At 43.9% G+C, this 22,605-nt stretch overlaps 2 protein-coding genes across 2 annotated transcripts in view; both read left to right on the forward strand.

Annotated features, from left to right (window-relative positions):
- The window catches only part of plch2a (phospholipase C, eta 2a), a 192,219-nt gene extending 184,544 nt beyond the window's left edge, over window positions 1–7,675 (forward strand). Inside the window, exon 23 of the mRNA XM_035739474.2 lies at window positions 4,691–7,675. Coding sequence (XP_035595367.1) covers window positions 4,691–6,393 — 1,703 coding nt within the window. The 3' untranslated portion in view covers window positions 6,394–7,675. The remainder of the gene's footprint in view (window positions 1–4,690) is intronic.
- Window positions 7,676–13,327: 5,652 nt separating this feature from the next.
- Window positions 13,328–22,335, forward strand: si:ch211-251b21.1 (uncharacterized protein LOC571720 homolog). Its single transcript, XM_035739482.2, has 10 exons — window positions 13,328–13,571; window positions 14,549–14,629; window positions 16,000–16,031; window positions 16,569–16,748; window positions 16,984–17,210; window positions 17,595–17,692; window positions 20,042–20,259; window positions 20,496–20,715; window positions 20,999–21,246; window positions 21,613–22,335. The coding sequence occupies exons 2-10, from the start codon at window positions 14,566–14,568 to the stop codon at window positions 21,709–21,711; spliced, it is 1,386 nt and encodes a 461-aa protein (XP_035595375.1). The 5' UTR covers window positions 13,328–13,571; window positions 14,549–14,565; the 3' UTR covers window positions 21,712–22,335.
- Window positions 22,336–22,605: the final 270 nt, after the last annotated feature.

Raw genomic sequence — 22,605 nt, forward strand, 5'->3', positions numbered from 1 at the left:
AAGAAGACTTGAGGCTGTAATCACTGCCAAAGGTGCTTCAACAAAGTACTGAGTAAAGGGTCTGAATATATATGTAAATGCAATATTTCAGGTTTTTTTATTTTGCAAAAAAATATAAAAACGTGTTTTTGCTTGGTCATTATGGGATATTGTGTGCAGATTGACGAGGGGAAAAAACTATTTAATTAATTTTAAAATAATGCTGTCCACAAGATGTGGAAAAAGTCAAGGGGTCTGAATACTTTCTGAATGCACTGTATGCTCTCTTGCTTAAGCGCTCTCCTCTGTACTGTCCTCCCTCTTATTTCCTCTTTTCCTCCAGTTGTGCTAAACCTATTTTTTCCTTCTTGCACGCTCTCTCTGTTCCTAGTGCAGAATTGAGGGGATGACCAAAGCCAGGTAAAGAGAACCCTTGAATGTCTGCACGCTCGCTCACCCACTATTTTCTTCTCACTCACTGTGCCTTGCATGTCTTCATAATCCTCCTTCACTCCCTTCACTCCCTTCGCTCACTCACTCACTCACTCACTCACTCACTCACTCACTCACTCACTCACACTGCCCAATTAACATCGTGGCGTGTTTAAGGTCAGGGCCGTATTCACTAAGCACCAAACAGACTGCTGGGTGGGGGGGTTATGCACTAATGAATATGACTCAGGGCAGGGTAGTTAGTCACAGATAGCTTTAAAGGACTAGTTCGCTATTTTACAATTTGATGTTAGATGGTTCCATACTGTGAAAGTAGTCTATGGGCTAAGAGAAATTGTAATGGTTGAGTTTTCTTTAAACAGCCATTACAAACTTCAGCTAACTTTAGCCACCACTAGCTAAAAATCAATGAAAGTGACGGGGGCATGTTAGCATGTTGTTTGTTATTGGCCAAATCACCTTTAAGTAACATTACACCAAATATGGAGTTTTTTTTTTTTTAAATGATGTGCTCACATGCCCTTTAATTTCCATTGATTTGTAGCTAGCGGTGGCCAAAGGTAGATGAAGTTTGTAATGGCTGTACCATGGATTACAGTTTTTCCTGGCACATGGACTACTTTCAGGGTGAGGAATCATCTAACATCAAGCTGTAAAATAGTAAACTACTCCTCTAATGGAATTCCATTTCGTAAAACAGATTGAGATATGTGCATAGATTTCACGAGAACGACTTGGGAGTATTTAACTGTGTTTGGTGCATGTGGATGTGGACACATGGAGTCTCACTGTATGAACGATCATCCTAATCACAACTACCCTGCTGGTGATTCCCATTCCATTGTTGCCATATTGTTATTTTTTCAGGTCTAAACCATCCTGGTCATCAGTGTATGTATGCAATTCATCATGTTGAATATTGACCATTTAGGCATCTATCCATCAATCTTATGCATACGTTGAATGGCAGTTATGTGAAGCATTATATTTAAGCAATAAGGCTTGAGGAGGTGTGGTATATTGGCCAATGATTAACTGGGTGGTTTGAACCCTGACTGCTGATTTGGCTGTATGACCACCATTTTTTTTTTTACTGTTGTAATTACTTTGGTGACCAGTTTCTAATAGCAGTAAGGTACCTAGGGGTTTGTGGTATATGGCCAATATTCCACGGCTAACGGCTGTACTTAACCTTAGTGGTATATTGGCAATATACCACAAACGTCCAAGATGCCTTGTTGCTTTTAGAAACCGGTTACCAACATAAATATAAAGGTAAACGGGTCGATTGAGTCATACCCGTGGTACATTGTCTGTCGCTTTCAGCCAATCAGCATCCAGATGCCAAACCACGCAGTTTATAATCTTGTGTATGGGTAAGAAAAGAATACACTTGTATCCTATTCTTCCCAAACTTTCAGCACATTTATCTTCCAGCATATGTCAGGTAGACATATATACTACTCACACACTTGCATATTTGTATTGCATATTTTAAATATTTACCTGAATTCCTTACCACCCCACTAAATGTGTCACTACCAAAACATAGTAGTGATCATTTTGATTAACCTTTTACCAGCACAGTAGAGTACAGTAGACCAATACCACTAAATCAAGAGTCCATGGGCCCCTTCAATTGTAAGGAACTCAAGTAGAGTAAGCTTAAGTACAGTAGGGTACAGTACAGTAGGGCACAGTAGAGCACATTGTCAATGTTTATGGTCTTGGAGGGTGGGAGCCCCGCTGCTGGCGATGCATCTCAATACTCTACACTTTGTCCTGAAGTGTGCACGTATCTACTGCTCACATGGTGGTGGGCTGTAACTCAGTTGATAGAGCATGGCGCATGCAACGTTAAAATGGAGATAGCCTCAATGGCACTGTATGTGCTTTCACAGATGCCATAATGGCACGGATACAACTATGAGACCTCTCTATGGTGTCAATTGTTTCGGTTTGGACAATTTGAACTTATTTGTGAATCCCCATAGCTAACATATGGCTGGATAGCTTTCATTTTGACAGATGTACATCCCAGCAAATATACATGTCAGCCATTAAACTGTACTTAAACTTTAAACTTTACATATTTCGTGAAATATTAGATGTTTAGATTGACCAACTTTTCTCGGTCAGTTTCTCACCATGGGGCCATGCTGGTGAGGGGTGCATTCCTATCACTTGGTGATATTTGTAGGGGTGTGGCTTTAGGCACAGTCATTCTACAGTCATTTAATGTGTGTGTTTCGGTAGTGACATCAAAAGGCGGGAGAGTGAAAACATTTTTGTCAGGGTGTTTAAAAATAAACTGCTAATTAGATCAATATCTTTCAATGTAATAATAGAACTCAAGATGTTGTATAAAAATAATAGTGTTTAAAAATATTACAATCATTCATTGCTTTATTTTCAAACATGAAGTTTAGGAGTCAGGGTTTGGGACAGCCACCTACCTCTTTAATATAAATGTGTATAAGCAATTACTTTATATTATATACATTTAACAATGTTTGTTATTGCCTTGGATTGAATTCTCATATCATGATGTATATACAGGACCAGTCAAAAGTCTGGACACACCTACTTATTCAAGGGCTTTTCTTAATGTTTACTATTTTCGACATTGTAGAATAATAGTGAAGACATCAAAATGATGAAATAACACATATGGAATCATGTAGTAACCACAAAAAGTGTTAAACAAATCCAGATATATTTTAGATTCTTCAAAGTAGCCACCCTTTGCCTTGATGACAGTTTTGCACACTCATGGCATTCTCTCAACCAGCTTCACCTGGAATGCTTTTTCAACAGTCTTGAAGGAGTTCCCACATATGCGGAGCACTTATTGGCTGCTTTTCCTTCACTCTGCGGTCCAACTCATCCCAATCCATCTCAATTGGGTTGAGGTTGGGTGATTGTGGAGGCCAGGTCATCTGATGCAGCACTCCATCACACAGCCTGGAGGTGTGTTGGGTCATTGTCCTGTTGAAAAACAAATGATAGTCCCACTAAGCGCAAACCAGATGAGATTGCGTATTGCCGCAGAATGCTGTGGTATCCATCCTGGTTAAGTATGCCTTGAATTGTAAATAAATCACTGACAGTGTCACCAGCAAAGCACCATCACACCTCCTCCTCCATGCTTCATGGTGGGAACCACACATGCGGAGAGCATCCGTTCACCTATTCTGTGTCTCACAAACACGTGGCGGTTGGAACCAAAAATATCCAATTTGGACTCATCAGACCAAAGGACAGATTTCCACCGGTCTAATGTCCATTTCTCATGTTTCTTGGCCCAAGAAATCTCTTCTTATTGGTGTCCTTTAGTAGTGGTTTCTTTGCAGCAATTCAACCATGAAGGCCTGATTCACACAGTCTCCTCTGAACAGTTGATGTTGAGATGTGTCTGTTACTTGAACTCTGTGAAACATTTATTTGGGCTATACTTTCTGAGCCTGGTAAGTCTAATGAACTTATCCTCTGCAGAAGAGGTAACTCTGGGTCTTCCATTCCTATGCCGTCCTCATGAGAGCCAGTTTCATCATAGCGCTTGATGGTTTTTGCGACTGCACTTGAAGAAACTTTCAAAGTTCTTGACATTTTCCAGATTGACTGATCTTCATGTATTCAAGTAATGATGAACTGTCGTTTCTCTTTTCTTATTTGAGGTGTTCTTGCCATTATATGGACTTGGTCTTTTACCAAATAGGGCTATCTTCTGTATACTACCCTACCTTGTCACAACATAACTGACTGGCTCAAACGCATTAAGAAGGAAAGAAATTCACACCTGTTAATTGAAATGCATTTCAGGTTATTACCTCACGAAGCTGGTTGAGAGAATGCCAAGAGTGTACAAAGCTGTCATCAAGGCAAAGAGTGGCTACTTTGAAGAATCTCATATAAAATATATTTTAATTTGTTTAACACTTGTTTGGTTACCACATGATTCCATATGTGTTATTTCATAGTGTTGATGTCTTAACTATTATTCTAATGGAATGAGAAGGTGTGTCTAAAATTTTGACTGGTACTGTGACTGTCTTAAGTTTGGAGACCTAACTGTTTTTTTTCTAAATAGTTTTTTTGGGGTGGGACTGCAATTTGCACCACTTATGTAGAATCACCCATATACTGTATGCATCATACGGCTCACATAACAATACTGTAAGCATGCTACTGGTAGTAACCATTTTGAAAAATATCGTCCTGTAGTTACTGATCTGATTCTTCTCTTCTCCCTCTCCAGACCATTCCACAGGGCAGAGACCAGCTCCCCCTCTTTCACTGTTCAGGCCAATCGCTGAAGAACTGGGTGACAGACATCTCACTCGCTCCGCTTCTACTCCAGCAGACCACTCATCAACACGTAACTCGCCCCTCCCTCCAGCCACAGCAATAACCACCACCACTCCATCCCCTGCTTCTAATAGTGAGGCGGACAGTCCCGTCAAGGGAAGGGGGGTCAGCAAAATACCCCCTGTCCTTCACAGGACCACCTCAGCCCCTGTCGTACCGGACCCCAAAGACCTGAACCCCTCACAGTCCTGCAGAGACCCCCGGGTTGACAACGGCACCTCGTCACCCATGGAGCACGCTCCAATCCGAACGGAAGCACTGTATACTCCGACAGACCACACAAAGGACGATGCCGAGCGCAAGACTGAGATGAGGGCAGAGTCTCCGGCTCTTCTCGCCGATCACTCTGTCTCCAGCCCTCAGAAAGTCCAGGTCCTGAGAACGATGTTCGGCGGCAACCCATCACGCACGCCCGTCAGAAGGACCAAAAGCGAGGGCTATGTGCGGTCGGCGGCGGCTGGGGGGCAGCAGCAGGCGTCTGCCGTGCCGGAGGTGTGCACAGACGCCACCCTGAATGACCGGCTGTGGAGCAAGCTGGAGCCCGAGCCGGGCAACCACCGAGACAGCGTGTCCTCGTCCTCCAGTATCTCGTCCAACGACACCGTCATTGATCTGTCCCTGCCCAACCTGGCCAGGAAGAGCCTCACCTGCCTGAACAGCGGGCCCTCCCCATCTGACAACACCTTCCAGGACCCACCCTCCTGGGTCACCAGGCCACGCTCAGCCATCACCTCTTTTGACACGCTGCGGGTCAGCAAGAGCAAGTCCAACCCCAACCTCCGGCAGGGCCATCCGGGGGAGCCAGAGGACGAGCTGCAGCCCAGACCCCTCGGAGTCCCCAGGGAGCCTCCAGTGGACTCACCCAGCAGAATTACCCAGAGGAGGCACACCTGGAGCCGTCTCTATATGGAAGGGCTGAAGCAGTCCTCTTCCCCATCCAAGAAGCCCTCTGCAGCAGCAGTCCTTGCTGCTGCAGCTGCCAGCCCCCTGGATACCGGAGCCTCTATGTCCAAGAGTCTGGGGGACTTGACTTCGGACGACATCGCTTGCAACTTTGACAGCAAGTACCGCAGCATCAGCCGCAGCTTCATTGTCAGGCCCTCCAGGAACGATCCTCGACGAGGTCTCCAGAGGCCTCGGCCGCCAAGCGACCTGACAGAGCAGCTGAGGAGGCTGACTGATGTGGAGCCCCTGACGGCACGTGACTTCGCCACCCAGGCACAGCAGGAGTCCCCGGAGGAGGCTCAGGAGGAACCCCCACTTCGGAGAATGTCCTCCCGGAGTCAGAGCAGGGTGCGCTACATCGCCAACAGGGCCAAGGAGGCCCAGGAAAGGAAGAGGCTGCAAGGTCTCAACCAGCCCCACCTAGCTGCCGGCGTCGCTAGCATTAGCATTTTCGGAGGCGGTAGCCCTATTGAAGAGCGGGGTAACCCGGAGGGGGCGTGCTGCGTAGCCCAGAGCCCCTGCACTAGTTTGGACCTGTTAAGCCAGCTCAGCCCCCCGGGGCCGCCCCCCAACAGACAGTCCCTGACACAGTCCCAGACCTCCCCAAACTCTGACAACAATGAGGTCTTTTTCATGCTCAAGCTCTGAGAATCAGATTTGTTTTGGACCGGACCGTGAGAGACACTGAAGCAAAACTAATTTAGAATTCCATCCAGCTTTCTAGGAAGGGGAAATTGTCATTTATAAAGAAAGGGAATTCTGTATATCTTGACAGGATGCATTTTTAAATGTGTTTAATCAAGCACTGAATAATGATACTTCTTCCAGAAACTTCCAGATACAGTCACAAGCACAGTTTTACTCTGGTCAATGTTTCATTTTCACTGCTCAGTAACTCACTTATAAACTTTGAACAACTATACGCCAAGCTGGTCACAGGGATGGGCAAGTAATTTTTCCAACAAATTGACCACATATACACACAAACAATAGAAACAGCGGTGAGCTGTGTTATGAAAGCCTCCTTTACCAATACAGTCATTTGTTTGCACCACATTAGGAATAGTGAAATGTAATTGGAAAAACAAACCTCTACAATAGTTTTTATATGCTTGACTGTTCAGTGACTTCCATGTTTTGAGTATTCATTGTGAGTTGAGCTGATCCCAAAGTAGCAATAGACAACCATTAGTGGATTTTTTAAATTTTTTATTTAAACTTTATTTAACTAGGCATATCAGTTAAGAACAAATTCTTATTTACAATGATGGGCTACAAGAGTCTGATAAGAAAACCTTTTTTAAACTTGAAATTGAATGATATATACTGTACTTTTAAACCTTAAGATTGAATAATAAACTGTTAACTCATATATCACCAGTAGCCCAGCCATGTGCAAGCAATATTTTAAAAACAGCTATTAGTGTATTATATTGCAGATAATGTAGATGAGGGATTTTCTTTGAAGGCTGTTGTTTAGCCAAGGGCCCATGCAGAATCTTTACTAAAAACAACTAAATAAGTCAAATGACAATAACAACACAATCCAAAACATGTCTTTCCAACACGTCTTGTTTTATTCTGTGCGTACAGTGAAGTGTGATTTGAGTGAGTATTTTTTTTTACCATGTTACCCATTTTTAATGTGGCTGCATGTCTTTTAAGCACAGTATCATATGTCTCTTATTTTATTATTTAAAAAAAACATTAAATGGGAACTGATATTTAGACTTTTCTGTGTTCAGGCTGTTGAATGATGTGATTGGTCTCATTGTAGATACTGGACCAGATAGGAGGGACCTCGTTTCCACGCACGTTTGTACTGTTCCGTTTGTACTGCCATGCCAGTTCCCTGCAACCTTTTTAGGAGCCATCATTTTTTAGGTAAAAACCAGATGTTATTATGAACTGAATAAATATCTCTACTGTATATTACACAAGCATATTTCCTTTTTTCTTTATTCAGTCGCATTGGGCTCTTGTTCAGACGTTGGACTCTTGTCTCAATGTTTGGACCAAAGATTTATCTTGGAACAAAATGGGCAGCCAGATGAAATGATCTTTCCAGAAGTTGACGTGTGAAAGCACTCGGTCTTGGCACGGCAGCTCCCCTAGCTGCCCTAATTACGGACTGCCTGGCTGGGCTGTATTGACCAACCATCACCTCTCCCAACCTCATTGGACTAATTCACAAGACTCCCTGATGGGGAGAAATGTTGCAGAACAATGTCTCTGGCCACAATACATGCCCAGCCAAGAAAAGAAAAACAGAAGAACATCCTTTCCATTACATTTGCCACCCAAGATTTTGGAAGATAAAATGTTGTGGTCACACTTTTAGTGAACTACAATCTTTAAGGCTTTAAGCCCTCATAAGGCCTGTATATAGTGGCTTCAAAAGTCTTCAAGGAACTTGCCATGCTTGGCAAAGCACCAGATGTAGGGGTATTTTATATAACCCTTTATGTTTGACATTGCTTATAACTAATATTGGCAAGCATTTGTGTAGTGCTTATGAACGCTTTATGACTGATCTATAAAGCCTGCATCATTTTTGGTTCATGTGACAAAAATGGATAATGATGATTAAAACCGGTAAGACCGTTATAAAGCCTTGTTTATATTGTCACTGTGCTGACCTATCAATCAACGGACAACGGTCTGCCAACAGTGTTTTTGAGTCTGGGGTTGCCAAGATGACGGCCACCTCTGGTGAAGCTGTTGGCTATAGCCAGGCCTCTTATTCTGTACTGGGAGAGGGTTCTGAAGCGCGACATGCTCCTTTTAGCACCACAGACTATGCCCTGCTGTCACACAATACAAAAGACAGCTTCATTAGGATTCCAAGAGCATTTCGACTCCCCTCTTCAAACCCTATTTATCCAGTCGATTGGCCATGGCTCAGCCCTCCAACCAAAATCTGGAGCTCTATTGAGCCACTACTGAACTGAGGGAATGATGTTGTCACAGGAGCTTGAATGCTTTCTTACCCCGTCAAACTCCAGCCCCGCATGACTCCAAGCTCACAACTTCTCTGGAAGAAATTGAGATTTATGGAATTAAGTAAATAACGTTTTTAAGGCTGAACTCCGTATGAATTAACATTACGTTTGCCAGAGTCCTAGGCATTCCTCCAAAGTGTACAACGTTGAAAAGACGAGTTAATTGCCATGTGTTAGTCTCTTTAGTCGATTTGAACGGGGGGTTGTCTTTTGCTTGGGTACCAAATAAGTACTTCTCTGATTATTGGATAGTGGAGTCAAGTCCCTCTTCGATGGTATCATGGGGATTCACTTAAAGTAACACTGCAGCCAATACAAAAATAAACAGGTTGAACCTTCATGTGACTCAATGAACTTCTAGGACAAAATCAACTAATTATTAATATCATAGTCCTCTGTTTTTAATTCTTTTTTTTCTGCCTTGTGCACTAACTCTGGCCACTTCCTCAAAAGGATAGTTCTATAAACAGTTCTCTCTCTCTCTCTCTCTAGCACGGTTCTTTTGCCAATAAGTTCCTTTGGAGTTAGCTTCAAGAATAGGACGCTTGTTTTCAGTGACCACATTATCTTCCCTCTGGTTCCAACTCTCCTCCTGATGATTCCCAAAGGATTCGTCAGAGTGGAAATTCATCCCCCTGGCTCTCAGGGACTGTATCTGTTCCATTGGTTTGCCAGGAACTTCTTTTGATGTTTTATTTGTATTTTTTGAGAGGGAAGGGGGATGATTAGTTGGGGGCTCTCTTATGTAACCTGACAAAACAAGCCTTGCCATCTTGATGTGCATCACTGTATGCTGCTAGTGTGTTAGTCATAACGTTACATTCCCTTTCAATCAGTCAACTTCGGAACAACATACTATGGGGAAATAGAATCATAACCCAAGCTGACCCCAATGGATACTAAATTACGCTGCTTCGAGAGCACCCTGTCACGAGCTGGAGTAGCAAAACAGACAAAAGCTGGTCAGATAAATGCTTAACCCAGGTCCGTTCAATGTACGTGTGCAAAGCTCTCCACGGACACAGGGCATGTAACCTCTGTTGCTGTTCAGAAGCAAAAGGAGGAGGCGAAATGGGAAATGGCTCAAACGCTGAGGACCTCTAGGACGTAGCCATGACATTCGCCTGGGGCAAACTGAGAACAGGAAGGGTGTACGATAACGCATAGATGTCCCCAACACGTTTAGTCGAGGCCAAAGCCACTAGCAAGGAGGTTGTATAACGGAGGATCTTCAGAGCCACAGACTCCAGTGGTTCAAAACGGGGCCTCATTTTCAATACGCATTTTCTCACGATGGGTAAAGATCTATGTCAGCCCTGACAAAATTCCTCTCCCCATCTTTTGATGCATGCCACCACTGACATATTGTCGGTTCTGACCCGCACAAGCCAGCCCGACAAAAACTGGGGGAAACGCCTGAGCGCCAGATACACCGTTAGGAGCTCCAGGTAATTGATATGCAGTGTGCTCCGCACCAGTGTCCATAACCCGAGTAATCGAGTTGACTTCGTACAGTCCTCTGGAGGATCTCCTTGCGGGATACAACTTCTGGGAGCCCCCTGACCATAGCAGAGGGCCCCATCCCTGGGCCATGGCCGGCAGGCCTGACACATCTGAAACGGCCGGCTTAGGCTGCGAGATGCGTCCAGGTGAGTGTCTAGAACAGCGCTGGAAGGGCCGCAACAGCAATATAGACTTCCATCACAGAAGTCAACCAGTTGTAGGTACTGGCGACAAAGCACCTTGTAACACCATGGAATGTGGGATACCAGACAGGCACATGGACAAGTGTAACATTATTGCTTCCGTCCCTCTCCTCACCCCTACCTGGGCTTGAACCAGGGACCCTCGCCACACATCAACTGCCGCTTCCCACGAAGCATCGTTAGACATCGCTCCAAAAAATCCGCGGCCCTTGAGCAAGGGAAACATCTACTTCAAGGTCTCAAAGCGAGTGACGTCTCCGATTGAAAAGCTATTAACTCGCACCACCGCTAACTAGCTAGCCATTTCACACGGGTTACACAAGCTTCCAACACATGTTGTTCTTGTTGTTCTTCCGTGAGACTGTATAGCCCGGCCCCTTAAAAGGCACAGAGGTCTCCGGAAATGGTTGATGTTGTACCCTGTTTGCCATAATAAAATGTGAGGTCTCAGTATTTTTTTTTGTGGAGTGGCGCACTGGTCGCTCAGACCCGTGCTAAGACCCCTCACTCCAGGGGTGTGCACGGGGGCAGCTTCCTCTTCGGAGGTGAATGCAAGTCCTGCTTTCTCCACTCCCTCCAACTTCAGGAATTTAAAATAGGAATGGGGTTGCCATAACGCCGGGGGAACGCTAGGAAGCTTCATTGGCTGGGCGTTATGCATACTAGCCGACATTAGTCAGGAGGCTCTTTAGTCTAAGTTAGGCTAGCTCGACTCTTTGACCGCAGCACGGTCCGTTTAGAATAACCAAGCGATTTAACGCTATGTATATGAAACAAGAGAGTTACCCAAGCAACTCCACCTTGGGGAGGCAAGAATGGCTAGTAGTAGCTATCTCACCTCGGTGAATTAGCTAACCTGACAAGCACAGTATGCAGCGCTTGTTAACCAGCATGGTCTCAAAGATCTACATAGGACCGTATCAATGAGGTGGTACCAGACCCTTCATCGACAAGTCTGGGAAGAGAGTCAAGCAGTGCTTGACTGAGACAGACGCAGGGGGGCTCTCTCTTCGAGTAGCATCCCGTACCCAACGATAGAGTGCACAGGTGCCGTCTTGAGCTTGGGCAGCCACTGCACACACCACGCCCAGGCAGACAAGACATTTGATTCGACCAAAGATCCAATCCATTTCCTCTTCCCACAACTCCAATACAGCCAAGGTACGGCCACCTGGGAGAGGGAGTCACTGTAGGAAACACCAAGCCACCTAAACAAAATGCTACACGATTGTCAAGAGAATCTGTGTGTGGACTAGTATGGGCTCAGTGCCAGCCGTCCCCTAGTCCTGAACACGAACTGAATTGAATGAGGGCACAGCAGAGCATGCACCGGGACATACAAGACAACATTTGGGCATGGGTGCGAACCCTAACCCGGCTTAGCCTTCGTCATCTAGGTCGCATCTTTTGCATTCTTAATCATTACTAAAGCCAGGCCAAACAATCTGAAGAATAACTCATTGTTTGTGATTAGGAAACGTCCAGAGGGGAAACTTTAGTCGGCACATCGTAAGACTGTCTCATGTTCCATTTGTTTGTTTTAGTAGCGTAAATCATTCCTGTTCACACACAGGTAAAGAGCGGATGTCACGCCCTGGTCTAAGTATTTTGTGTTTTTCTTCAAGTATTTGGTCAGGCCAGGGTGTGACATGGGTTTTTGTATGTGGTGTGTAGCTTAGTGGGGTGTTCTAGGAAAGTCTATGGCTGTCTGAAGTGGTTCTCAATCAGAGGCAGGTGTTTATCGTTGTCTCTGATTGGGAACCATATTTAGGCAGCCATATTCTTTGGTTGTATTGTGGGTGATTGTCCTGAGTGTCTTGATGTCCTTGTTAGATGTTAGTTGACACATGTATAGGCTGTTTCGGTTTTAGTTTCGTTTATTGTTTTGTAGTGTTCGTGTTTAGTCGTGTTTTACGTTTGTTTAAATAAACATGGATCGCAATCGACACGCTGCAGTTTGGTCCGACTCTCCTTCACCATTAGAAAACCGTGACAGAATCACCCACCACAAACGGACCAAGCAGCGTGTCAACAGGCAGGAGCCTGACAGCGGAATGATTGAAGGATTCATCCAAGCCTCATGCTTATCACATGAGGAAGGCAGGGATTCCAGCGAGGTGTGGATTTCATTGGCCTTGTCAGGCGTGATTTTATATTCTTCAACCGAAGTCGCGAGTGGGAGTGCGACTCCCCATATTATGTTGTAAGGAAGTTGACTAACTGAAAGCGAACACATTGGGAGGGATCATAGGCCAGTCCTCCATATAGAATCCTTCCAGATCCTTGATATCCTTGGTCTACGCTTATGGACTGCCCTCTTCCATTCAAACAACCACAAATCTCCTGCGTTGTATGGGTGTGCTACTGCACCCAACTCCCCTTTCTCCATTGGCTACTAGGAACTTGTAGTGGTCTGGGTGTAGCTGGTGCAGAGGAGTCAGGCGCAGGACAGCTGAGATGAGTGACACAAGTAACTTTACAAATAAATTCCAATAACATGTCGTAATACCGAGCCCACAAATAACGGACCCAACATGCATAAAACAATCACGCACAAAAACCATGGGGAAAACAGAGGGTTAAATAATGAACATGTAATTGGGGAATTGAAACCAGGTGTGTAAAACAAAGACAAAACAAATGGAAAATTAAAAGTGGATCGGTGATGGCTAGAAAGCCGGTGACGTCGAACGCCGCCCGAACAAGGAGAGGGACCGACTTCGGGGGAAGTCGTGACAGAACTTGTTTTTTCTTCTCCTTTTTTTAGGTGGGGGGATGAGAGGTTGGGGCTCTCTTACTTAACTTGACAAAAACAAGCATTTTCCAACTTGATGTGCATCACTCTATAGCTGCTATTGTGCAACACAGGAATGGAACAAGTGCACACTTCGGGAGAAAGGAGATTAGATTAGAGAGGTTATTGGGACGCAACCCACACGTTTTCGAGTCCTCCACATCTACTGCCATGCCCAACCCCTTTATAATTTCGGGTTGCGTGTGGGTGTGATATCTGACCCTCTTGCACTGCACCCAACCATCCCTCCCTCTCCATTAACTACTTTGTTTGCGTCCTTCCACTCCACCAGAGTTGCTTCTTTACCAAGACAGAATATCTAAGGTAAGGAAACCTTATTGGTGTCATTGAGACAGTGCTATTCACTTTTACAGTGAATTTTGATAGCAGAATCATATTGATGTTGTTCTAAATAGCATTTTCAATTTTTTTCTCTTCCATTTGTGATCTATTAACGAACGTATGCATGTGCCATGAGGCATGGTTTATTATAGTTTTTTTGCATTTACAACCCCCACATTTGAATTCCAATGTGAAATTCTGGTTTAGGATTTCCAATGTTTTTATAAGAAGCAAAGTTGAATTTGAACCTTGTGACTAACCGAATAGACTAAACCACGTGTTGAGCTATAACCCAGTCTGTAGGCATGGTCCGTCAGTCTCAACCCACCATTTGGAAAGCATTGTCCTTGGTTCGCACATAGTGCTAAAAATGCATCTGTTAAAAGAATTACACATAAAATCTCATTGTTATCCCCTGAGCCAATAAATATATTTTATTTTTAAGTGAAAGGTTAATATGCTTTTCTTGTTTATTTTTGTGCAGGGAAGTACTATAACACTTTACACTACAGTGCCCTTATTACTGTGTACTTGTGTATTAACAGGTAGTGTATTATCAGTACACTGTACTTTAACATTAGCCGTAACCCTGACCTGGAGTAACCTTGAGTACAGTTTCAGAAACATGTAGTATTGAGTCACTATAATACATGTTACAGTGTAACAGGAATCACTTCACATTAATAAGGGCACTATAAGGTATAGTATAGCCAGAAATACTGCCCTCAAATTATAGAAAAATACCTCTGCATTTATATTATTATTATTTGTACAATAGTTATCGGTTTGTAGTAATTTTGTTGAATTTGATCCGTAGTTTGCAATGTTGAAGTTCAAGTATTTCACTGTTGAGGTCAATATAAACTGAAATCCGTGAGCATCTAATCATCAACAATGAATACAAAATGTAAGGTCACCTGGGTCATTGAAAATGAGTTGTCACCTCTTATAATTCTCAGGTTCAGAAGGTGACAACATGAAAGCGTTGATTGGATTGGTCGTGTGTGCCGTGGCACTGCTATCTGGGTGTTGCACTGCTGGTAAATATATACATATATATCATAAGGTTTCCAAGGAATGCTGCCACTGGTTCAGGTTCAAATATTTTTTATAATCCTCCTAATGGTACGGTTAGGATTTGGGGTTGAGTAATCTGATCATGGATCTGTGTTTGAGGGCAATTTCTACCTTAATCCCCCAGTATTACTTCCTCCCTGCTACTGTCGAGGGTACTCATTAACCATAACCTTTTATTACACTGACCCCTAGTGGTATAATGTATGTGGTCAAGACACCTCTGAAGTACCTTAGGTTATCTATAGGAATTTTGGGAATAAGGGTTGAAAATACATTTAGAAAACATACTGAGCCACCAAGCTGTGGCAGGCAATGGCTCTCTAGCGCTGCCTTCATAGAACCAGCCTGGAGGTGAAATTCCTCCAGCATCCCAGCATGCCCTAGCCTACGGGAGGGTGCCCCATCTGACTCTGCCCATTGACCGAGGCTGGACGGCTGGAGCCCTAACAAAGCCCGGGGCCTCATCAGATCTGAGGCCTGACCATTTCTCACGAGCCGTCCAAGAGGATGCCTGCCAGGCCAACAAAAGAGTGTGATAAATCAATTGAGCTTGCAGACAATGGCTCAGGGCAGGCCCGTGAAATGACAGACATCTCAGTGGGCTTGTAGGTCGATGCCAAAAGGTCTTTTACAAATTATTGTTGATGTGTGTCAGTATGCCAATGACACCATACGATACCGAAGGAGCACCCCCGACTGGGCCCACCACTGTATGTGGAGCGATTGCTCCCCAGCACCTCCGCTTCCCCGCCTCCAACCCTGGCAGGGCTTGTTAGTTCTTGAGACGGACATGCTGAAATGCCATTGGTCACAGTCAGTCTACGGCAAGGAACACTTTCAGTGTCATGCATAAGGGAGGGGGATTGGAAGGGGGGGCTGTTTGCTTCTTCTGCTGGAGGGGTTTGATGGAGGGGTTGTTCCAGAACATGCCTTTAGGGAAGAGCGGGGTGGGTAGGAGCCCATTTTAGTCTCACCACAGGAGGTTCAGAACAGTCCTGTTGTACCCAATTAATGTCCCCCTACATTACCCCCAAAATGGACTCCTTATCATTGGAGAGAAAAGTGTTTCGTTAGAAAGACGCAGTACAATTACAGCCATTCTTCTCTATCCTGGCTCTTGGGTCTTAACTCCTGAAGTTGGAAGGGAAGGACAGAGCATAACGTGGTAAGATGATACGCTTACATTGGAAGCACTCAAGAAGCAACTTCCACTAGTTTTCAACCAGACAAAGCAAATGAACCAATGCAAGGCCGGGAGAAGGGATTAACGTTCATTACACAGACAGACTAAGGAGCCGTGTGTACACATTGCCATGTTTGGTTTTTGTTCCAGGGCCTGCAGCGTTATCCATCACCGCTATATTGGTAAGCCGTTACACATCATACTAATACTTATCGCAATCATATTATCATATTGTAAATGGTTTGTTATGCTTATCATCAGACATGCAGCAAACCTTCATTTTTATATTTCAAATTCATATTTATCATAATGACTCCAATGCATTTATTTGGGCACACCCGTTCGAATGACACGGTGGCTTCTTTTACACATACAGCCCAATTCCGATGTGATGAAATATCTGATACCTGATTTCCCCCAAATGTGTAAACGGTAAAAACAACATGAGGTGCCCAATTCTGATATTTTGCCCAATTATTGTTCTTTTGAACAATCCGATTAGATTCCATGGCTGTGATTCCATGGCTGTGCTTACACAGGCCACACGATTCTGATCTCTCATGACATACACGGACTACTTACTGAGATGTGCCTTTTGTTAAGTCAATCAGAAGTTACATGTGGTGAAAAGGAGAAAAGTGGTGTGCCACTTTAATGTAACTCTATGATGGAATGCATGTTTTAATTTACGATCCACTTGTCGGATTCTCTCCCACCAGCAAGAGCCATTCACCATGACCCAAGGGTCTGAGCTGGAGGGGTACTGCATTGACCTGCTTGCGGAGATCGCCAAGAAGTTGGGCTTCAAGTACGAAGTGCACCTGGTAAAGGATGGAAAATACGGGCGACAGGACGAGAGCGGAAACTGGCACGGGATGATCGGGGAGGTGGTCCGAGGGGTGAGTGACCTGGACAGAAAGTAGCAGGTGGTGGTATACTCTACGCTGAGAGATTGGTTAAGTAATTCAGACTTCTGTTCAGTAGGCTGTGCATGGATATACTCACTCACACTTGTGTGTGTGGGTCCCTATTCCTGTGTGTGTTCCTGCTCATGTGTGTGTGTCACTGTGTGATGTATGTGTGTGTTTGTGTGATGTATGTGTGTGTCTGCTCTTGTCTGCTCCTATTTATCAGGAGGCCGACCTGGCGGTCGCCCCTCTGACACTCACAGCAACCAGGGAGCTGTCGGTGGAGATGAGCACTCCCTTCATGCAGACCGGTGTTGGTTTCATCCTGAGCAAGGACCTGGGCTCCGAGGAGAGCCACTTCGTCAGCTTCCTCTTCCCCTTCTCCACGGAGATGTGGGTGGGTGTCCTCATGGCCTTCCTGGTGACTGGCCTCTGCATTTATCTGGTGGCCAGGTGAGATATCATCATCAACTAGGCCCCATTCCTAATCTAGCCGCTAGCTATAAACCCTAGTCATTTCGGGGTGAATCCTAACTTCCACTTAAGTCTGTCAGTCATCCATTAAAGTCAACGAGACTATGTAAAAATACGTAGAAGTTAGAATCTTTGCATACAAAGATGTCAACATACGAATAATGCGTAAAAGCTATGAAACATATAGGCTACAGTATGTCCGATATACAACTCGTGGGAGATGGGGGTGGTTGATAATAGAGCATGTCAATGGAAGTAGAAACTACACTGCTAATTCATCCTTCTAAGAATCTGGTTTGCCCACTGTCCAGAGAATGAAGTTCTGTAAAGAAAGACATCTCAATGCTCACTTTACCCCCTCAGGATAAGCCCCTGTGAGTGGGCGGATCCCGAGATAGACGAACACAGCTTCACCCTCCTGCACAGCTTCTGGTACATCACCGGAGCCCTGACACTGCAAGGTAACGCAGTTATGAGCCAAATCGCCCAGACTTGTGTTTTTTTAATTTTTTTAATTTAACATAGCCATGCATCCCCTCCTTTGCACAATTACACAAAACGGTCCTTAATAAATGACAATCTGGGTCAGGTGGGCATCATTTGAAAGCCTGTTCTATTGCAACATGACGAGATAAATTATAAATAACACGAAGACTGACATTATATTATGAAATATTTATAGGCGCTAACAGGAGATAAAATTAACATGTTTTAAGTGGACGGGTGTGGATGGACACGTGTGTGTGTGTGTGTGTGTGCCGGTTGATGCGTATGTGCGTGTGTAATGAAAACTCAAGGTGGGATGCCAACAACAAGCAAATGAGATTTAACAAAAAACAAGTAAATAAATGAAAACAATAACAGTTAAGATACATGCTCAAGCCAGCACCAAACAAAGGATACCTTGCCTTTGCTTTTTTGTTTGTTAAATTATTTTATTATTTTTGTATGACTATAATTTATTAGGGTCAACAATTACTTACCATAGTACCAATTATAATGTTTTATGAAATGCTGATTGTTGGCCTGTTTAGGTGAATTATTTTATTTTCAGTTTGCACCTGAGTATAAACCGCACCCACTGAATTATTAAAAAATATGTATTTTGTACATAAATAAGCAGCACGCGTCTGTCTATAAGCCGCAGGTGCCTACCGGTACATTGAAACAAATGAACTTGACACAGCCTTTAAACGAAACAAGGCGTTGTAACAAAAATAAATAGGCTTTAACGAAACACGGCTTGTAACAAAAATTCGGTGTCGGAGTTGAATAGCCTCAGAATTGCTTCATCAGATGTTGGATCGTTTTCATTGTCGCTCTCGTCACTTTCATCCGGAGGCAAATACCCAGCTGAGCTCATGCTGCCCCTTCAACACGCAGCAGTCCAGCCTTTCGAAACCCGTTGATGATAGTGGATTTTTTGACAATGCTCCATGCTGTCAGGACCCACTGGCAGACTTGACCATAAGATGCTCTTTGCCTGCAGCCCGTTTTAGTGAAGGATTTCTCCCCACTTGTCATCCAAGCCTCCCACTGAACAAGGAGCGCCACCTTAAATGCACAATTTACACTGATGTCGAGTGTCTGCAAATACTTTGGGCCATCTGCTTTTCTTCCCTCTGAAAGCTTTTGTTTTCTTTTTGCACTGAGTCAGTTCCTCACAATGCTGTTTCCAACGTCTTATCGACTCATTAAGGCCAAGCTCCCATGCAGCAGCTCTATTTCCTTTTCCAACAGCCAGATCGATCGCCTTCAACTTGAAAGCTGCATCATATGCATTTCTCCGTGTCTTTGCCATGTTGAGGGTGACAAAATTACTACCGTAATCAGAATGATGGGAAGTTTGAGCGCGCTCGATTTACGTCACATTATGTGACGGTGCTCAGTTTTTTGGCGGCATGAATCTTGTGAAAGCGGGAAAAATCCATAAATTAGCCGCGTCATTGTATAAACCGCAAGGTTCAAAGTGTGGGAATAAAGTAGCGGCTTATAGTCCGGAAATTACGGTATAAAGAGTATTTAAAAAATAAACCATATTTGACATGAGTTTTATGATATGGAAATGTGAAGTGCACATTTGGACTCGGGTATTTGGCTTGCTTGTATCACATCAAAACGGTATTTATTATCATCCTCAAAATACACAGAGGCCTCGTAATGTACGGCATTTCCCTCACTCAGACAACAAACAAATTGCATAAGTTACCCATTTAGCAGTTAGCTGGAGAGGTGGGAGCACATTTTTGTCAAGTTCAGAACGGCTGTCAGACAAAACCCATTCAGAGCTTTTTTTATTTTTTTATGTATTTTTTTATTCAAAATACAGATCAACAATTTACATTGTTACATCATACAAAACAGAACAAAGGTATTAATGAGAAAATGCTACAACATACAAAAAAAAACATTCAGAGCTGTGAAGCGGAGACCCTGAGCTCTGACGGCATGCAAAGCATGTTTCTGTACAGCCACTGTGTTCTAATTTAGGCGCTTATCAGTGTCCAGATCTGCCATTTCCTACCTGTATAAAGGGCTACACGTATGAGCAATCTATATCTTCTGTTATTATGTTTTTATGTTCTACATTGCTTGTCTGAAGAGTGAACTAGGACGGATAATATGGGAGTTTGCACACTTTCTATTGTAGTCCAGCAAAAATAAGTTTGAGTTTCTAAAATTAAAAGCATTTTTCAGTCTCCCCAACAGAAGTTTCAAATATGTTTTTAAGTGATCCGTCCCATTTCAAATTTCAATCATAGAATACAATTTTACATAATATAATGGATCTCTATGGTTTGCGTTCTCAGGTGCTGGCCCACACCCTAAAAGCCTGTCTGGCCGCATTATCAGCGCCATCTGGTGGGTGTTTGCGGTGGTGCTCCTGGCCTGCTACTTCAGCAACTTCAACACCATGCTACGCTCGGACACCAAACACGTCTCGGTGGTGAACTTCGATGAGCTGGCCAGACAGGACGTCATTGACTATGGAACAGTGGAAGGCGGCTCCACGTTCAATTTCTTCAAAGTACGTGTGGCTTTAAAAAGAAACCGCACAAATGTATTCCTCAGTAAACGTCAATCGATGTACAAAAATGCTAAATTGTCTATACCTGCACATATTTCTTTACATTTCCTTCCATAGTGAGTTTCGGATAAAAACTTACACCTACAACTAGAATCGCTAATGTCTCAACAACTATGGCCTAAAATCATCTGACCAACGATGCATTTCTAAGATTCCCTTTTCGCTTCCATTTCTAGAACTCCAACAACCCCACCTACCGAAGCATCTTCCAGCACATGGAGAGGAAGAAGAGTTGTGTGCGTTCTGTGGAAGAGGGCAATCGACGTGCCCAGGAAGGCAACTACGCCTTCATTGGCGAGGCAGCGTCTCTGGACATAGCTGTGGCTCGCTACTGCAACCTGATCCGGAGCAGTGAACTCATTGCCATGAGAGGGTACAGCATTGCAGCACCCCTAGGTGAGCCCCGAGCAGCTGGATCCACTGTACACCCCATAGATGGAAGGCTGTGCTATCAATAGGCAACATTGGGAACATTGTCTATGTGTTTTTATGGGTGGTCTGCTGTGGTGATGAATATCTGAAGTATTCAAAATTCAGTTCATTTCTTGATATGCACCCAAACACATACACACTGACACCCTTCTCTCGCAAGACAAAAAATGAACTCCCCTTTCTCACTTGCTGTCCCTCCATCTCTCTCCTCCTCCTTCCCTCCTCCTTCCCTCTCATTCCCTGTCAGGCTCCCCTATGATGAAGAACATAACGGTGGCCATACTGCAGCTGAGTGAGTCTGGGGAATTGGCGTACCTGCAGAGTAAGTGGTGGGCCAATAGCTGTATGCCAGAGGGGGGCCAAGCCCCACAGGCCCTCCAGGCCCACCTCCTGAGGGGCCTCTTCATGCTGCTGGCCCTGGGGTGTGGCCTGGGCCTCCTCATTGCCCTCCTGGAGCTTGCCTCCAAGGCCCGCGACCAAGCCAAGGACCAGAAGGTAAGGGAACATGAGGAGAGGATATTGAATGGACTGAAAAAATATATACAGTTGAAGTCAGAAGTTTACATACACCTTAGCCAAATACATTTAAACTCAGTTAATCCCAGTAAAACAAATCCCTGTTTTAGGTCAGTTAGGATCACCACTTTATTTTAAGAATGTGAAATGTCAGAATAATAGTATAGAGAATGATTTATTTCAGCTTTTATTGATTTCATCATATTCCCAGTGGGTTAGAAGTTGACATACACTCAATTAGTACTTGGTAGCAGTGCATAGCATCATTTTCTTCCTATAATTCCACCTGCTACTCACACTTCTTCCTCCTCTCCTCTCCTCTGTCTCCATTTTCTCTCCTCACAGAAATCCTACTGCTCAGTATTGTCAGCAGAGCTGAGTCAACGTTTCAGATCGGGCAGGGCGAATGCAGGCACAGAGACGTCAGAGAAGAGCAAAGCGTAAAGGATCTGTTTTACTGATTGGTTCCGAAAAGCACCATATAGTTTGATACGCATATAAACCATGTGTGAGGGACCCTGGTCCTGTCCTTGGGAGCAGCACCATCTCTTCCGTATCCTAGTAGTGTATCACAGCAGTAACTTCTGTTTCATAGTGTACGAAACAGCTACAGAGTTCCCCATGTGTACTTACAATGGCTTGTTTGAATAGATTCCAATTAGAGTAGATTCTACCATATATTCCACTCTGAAAATGTATTATTAAGCCACTATAGAGAAAAGCAACAATAACATTTCATGCTCTCAGAGGACATGAGTCTCCCACTGCAGAAATAGACTACTAACAGTTTGTTTTTATATATATAAAGGCTTTTCAACTAACCTCCAGATAAATTCTTTTAGCAACTGTATTTTCAATAGTTTTTTTGTTGATATGTACTGCCAAAATATCTCATGTGCTACTAAATCTGGTGGTTTATGAGTTGTTTCATTAACCGTTCAGTATGTATTACTTTAACCAAATGAAATGCCTAGACATCCCAAATGCATAGATTTTTGTTAAGTTTCACACCTAAGCTCTCTCAAAAGTGTTTTGGATGGATGGATAGAATTAAATAAATAAAATAGATTTTTGATGGATTTGTAAAATGGTTGCTTTCCAGGAGTGGAGGGAATGAACAGGCACTGTGGGTTAGAGGTACAGTTATTGTGATAACTGATCAGGCCATTTTTCTTCTTCTATGGATATTGCTATTTCAGTAGAGTTTTGTTGCATTGTGGGGTCAAATAAAGCCAGATGGAAGTAAGATGGCGCTGCAATGCATACACTGTAAACCCCAATGAGTCAAAACTTATGAGGAAACCCATTGCACTTAATATATCTGAGTACAGTTACTTC

The sequence above is a fragment of the Oncorhynchus keta genome, chromosome 27 (assembly GCF_023373465.1).
Source record: "Oncorhynchus keta strain PuntledgeMale-10-30-2019 chromosome 27, Oket_V2, whole genome shotgun sequence".
In the NCBI taxonomy this organism is placed as follows: Eukaryota; Metazoa; Chordata; class Actinopteri; order Salmoniformes; family Salmonidae; genus Oncorhynchus; species Oncorhynchus keta.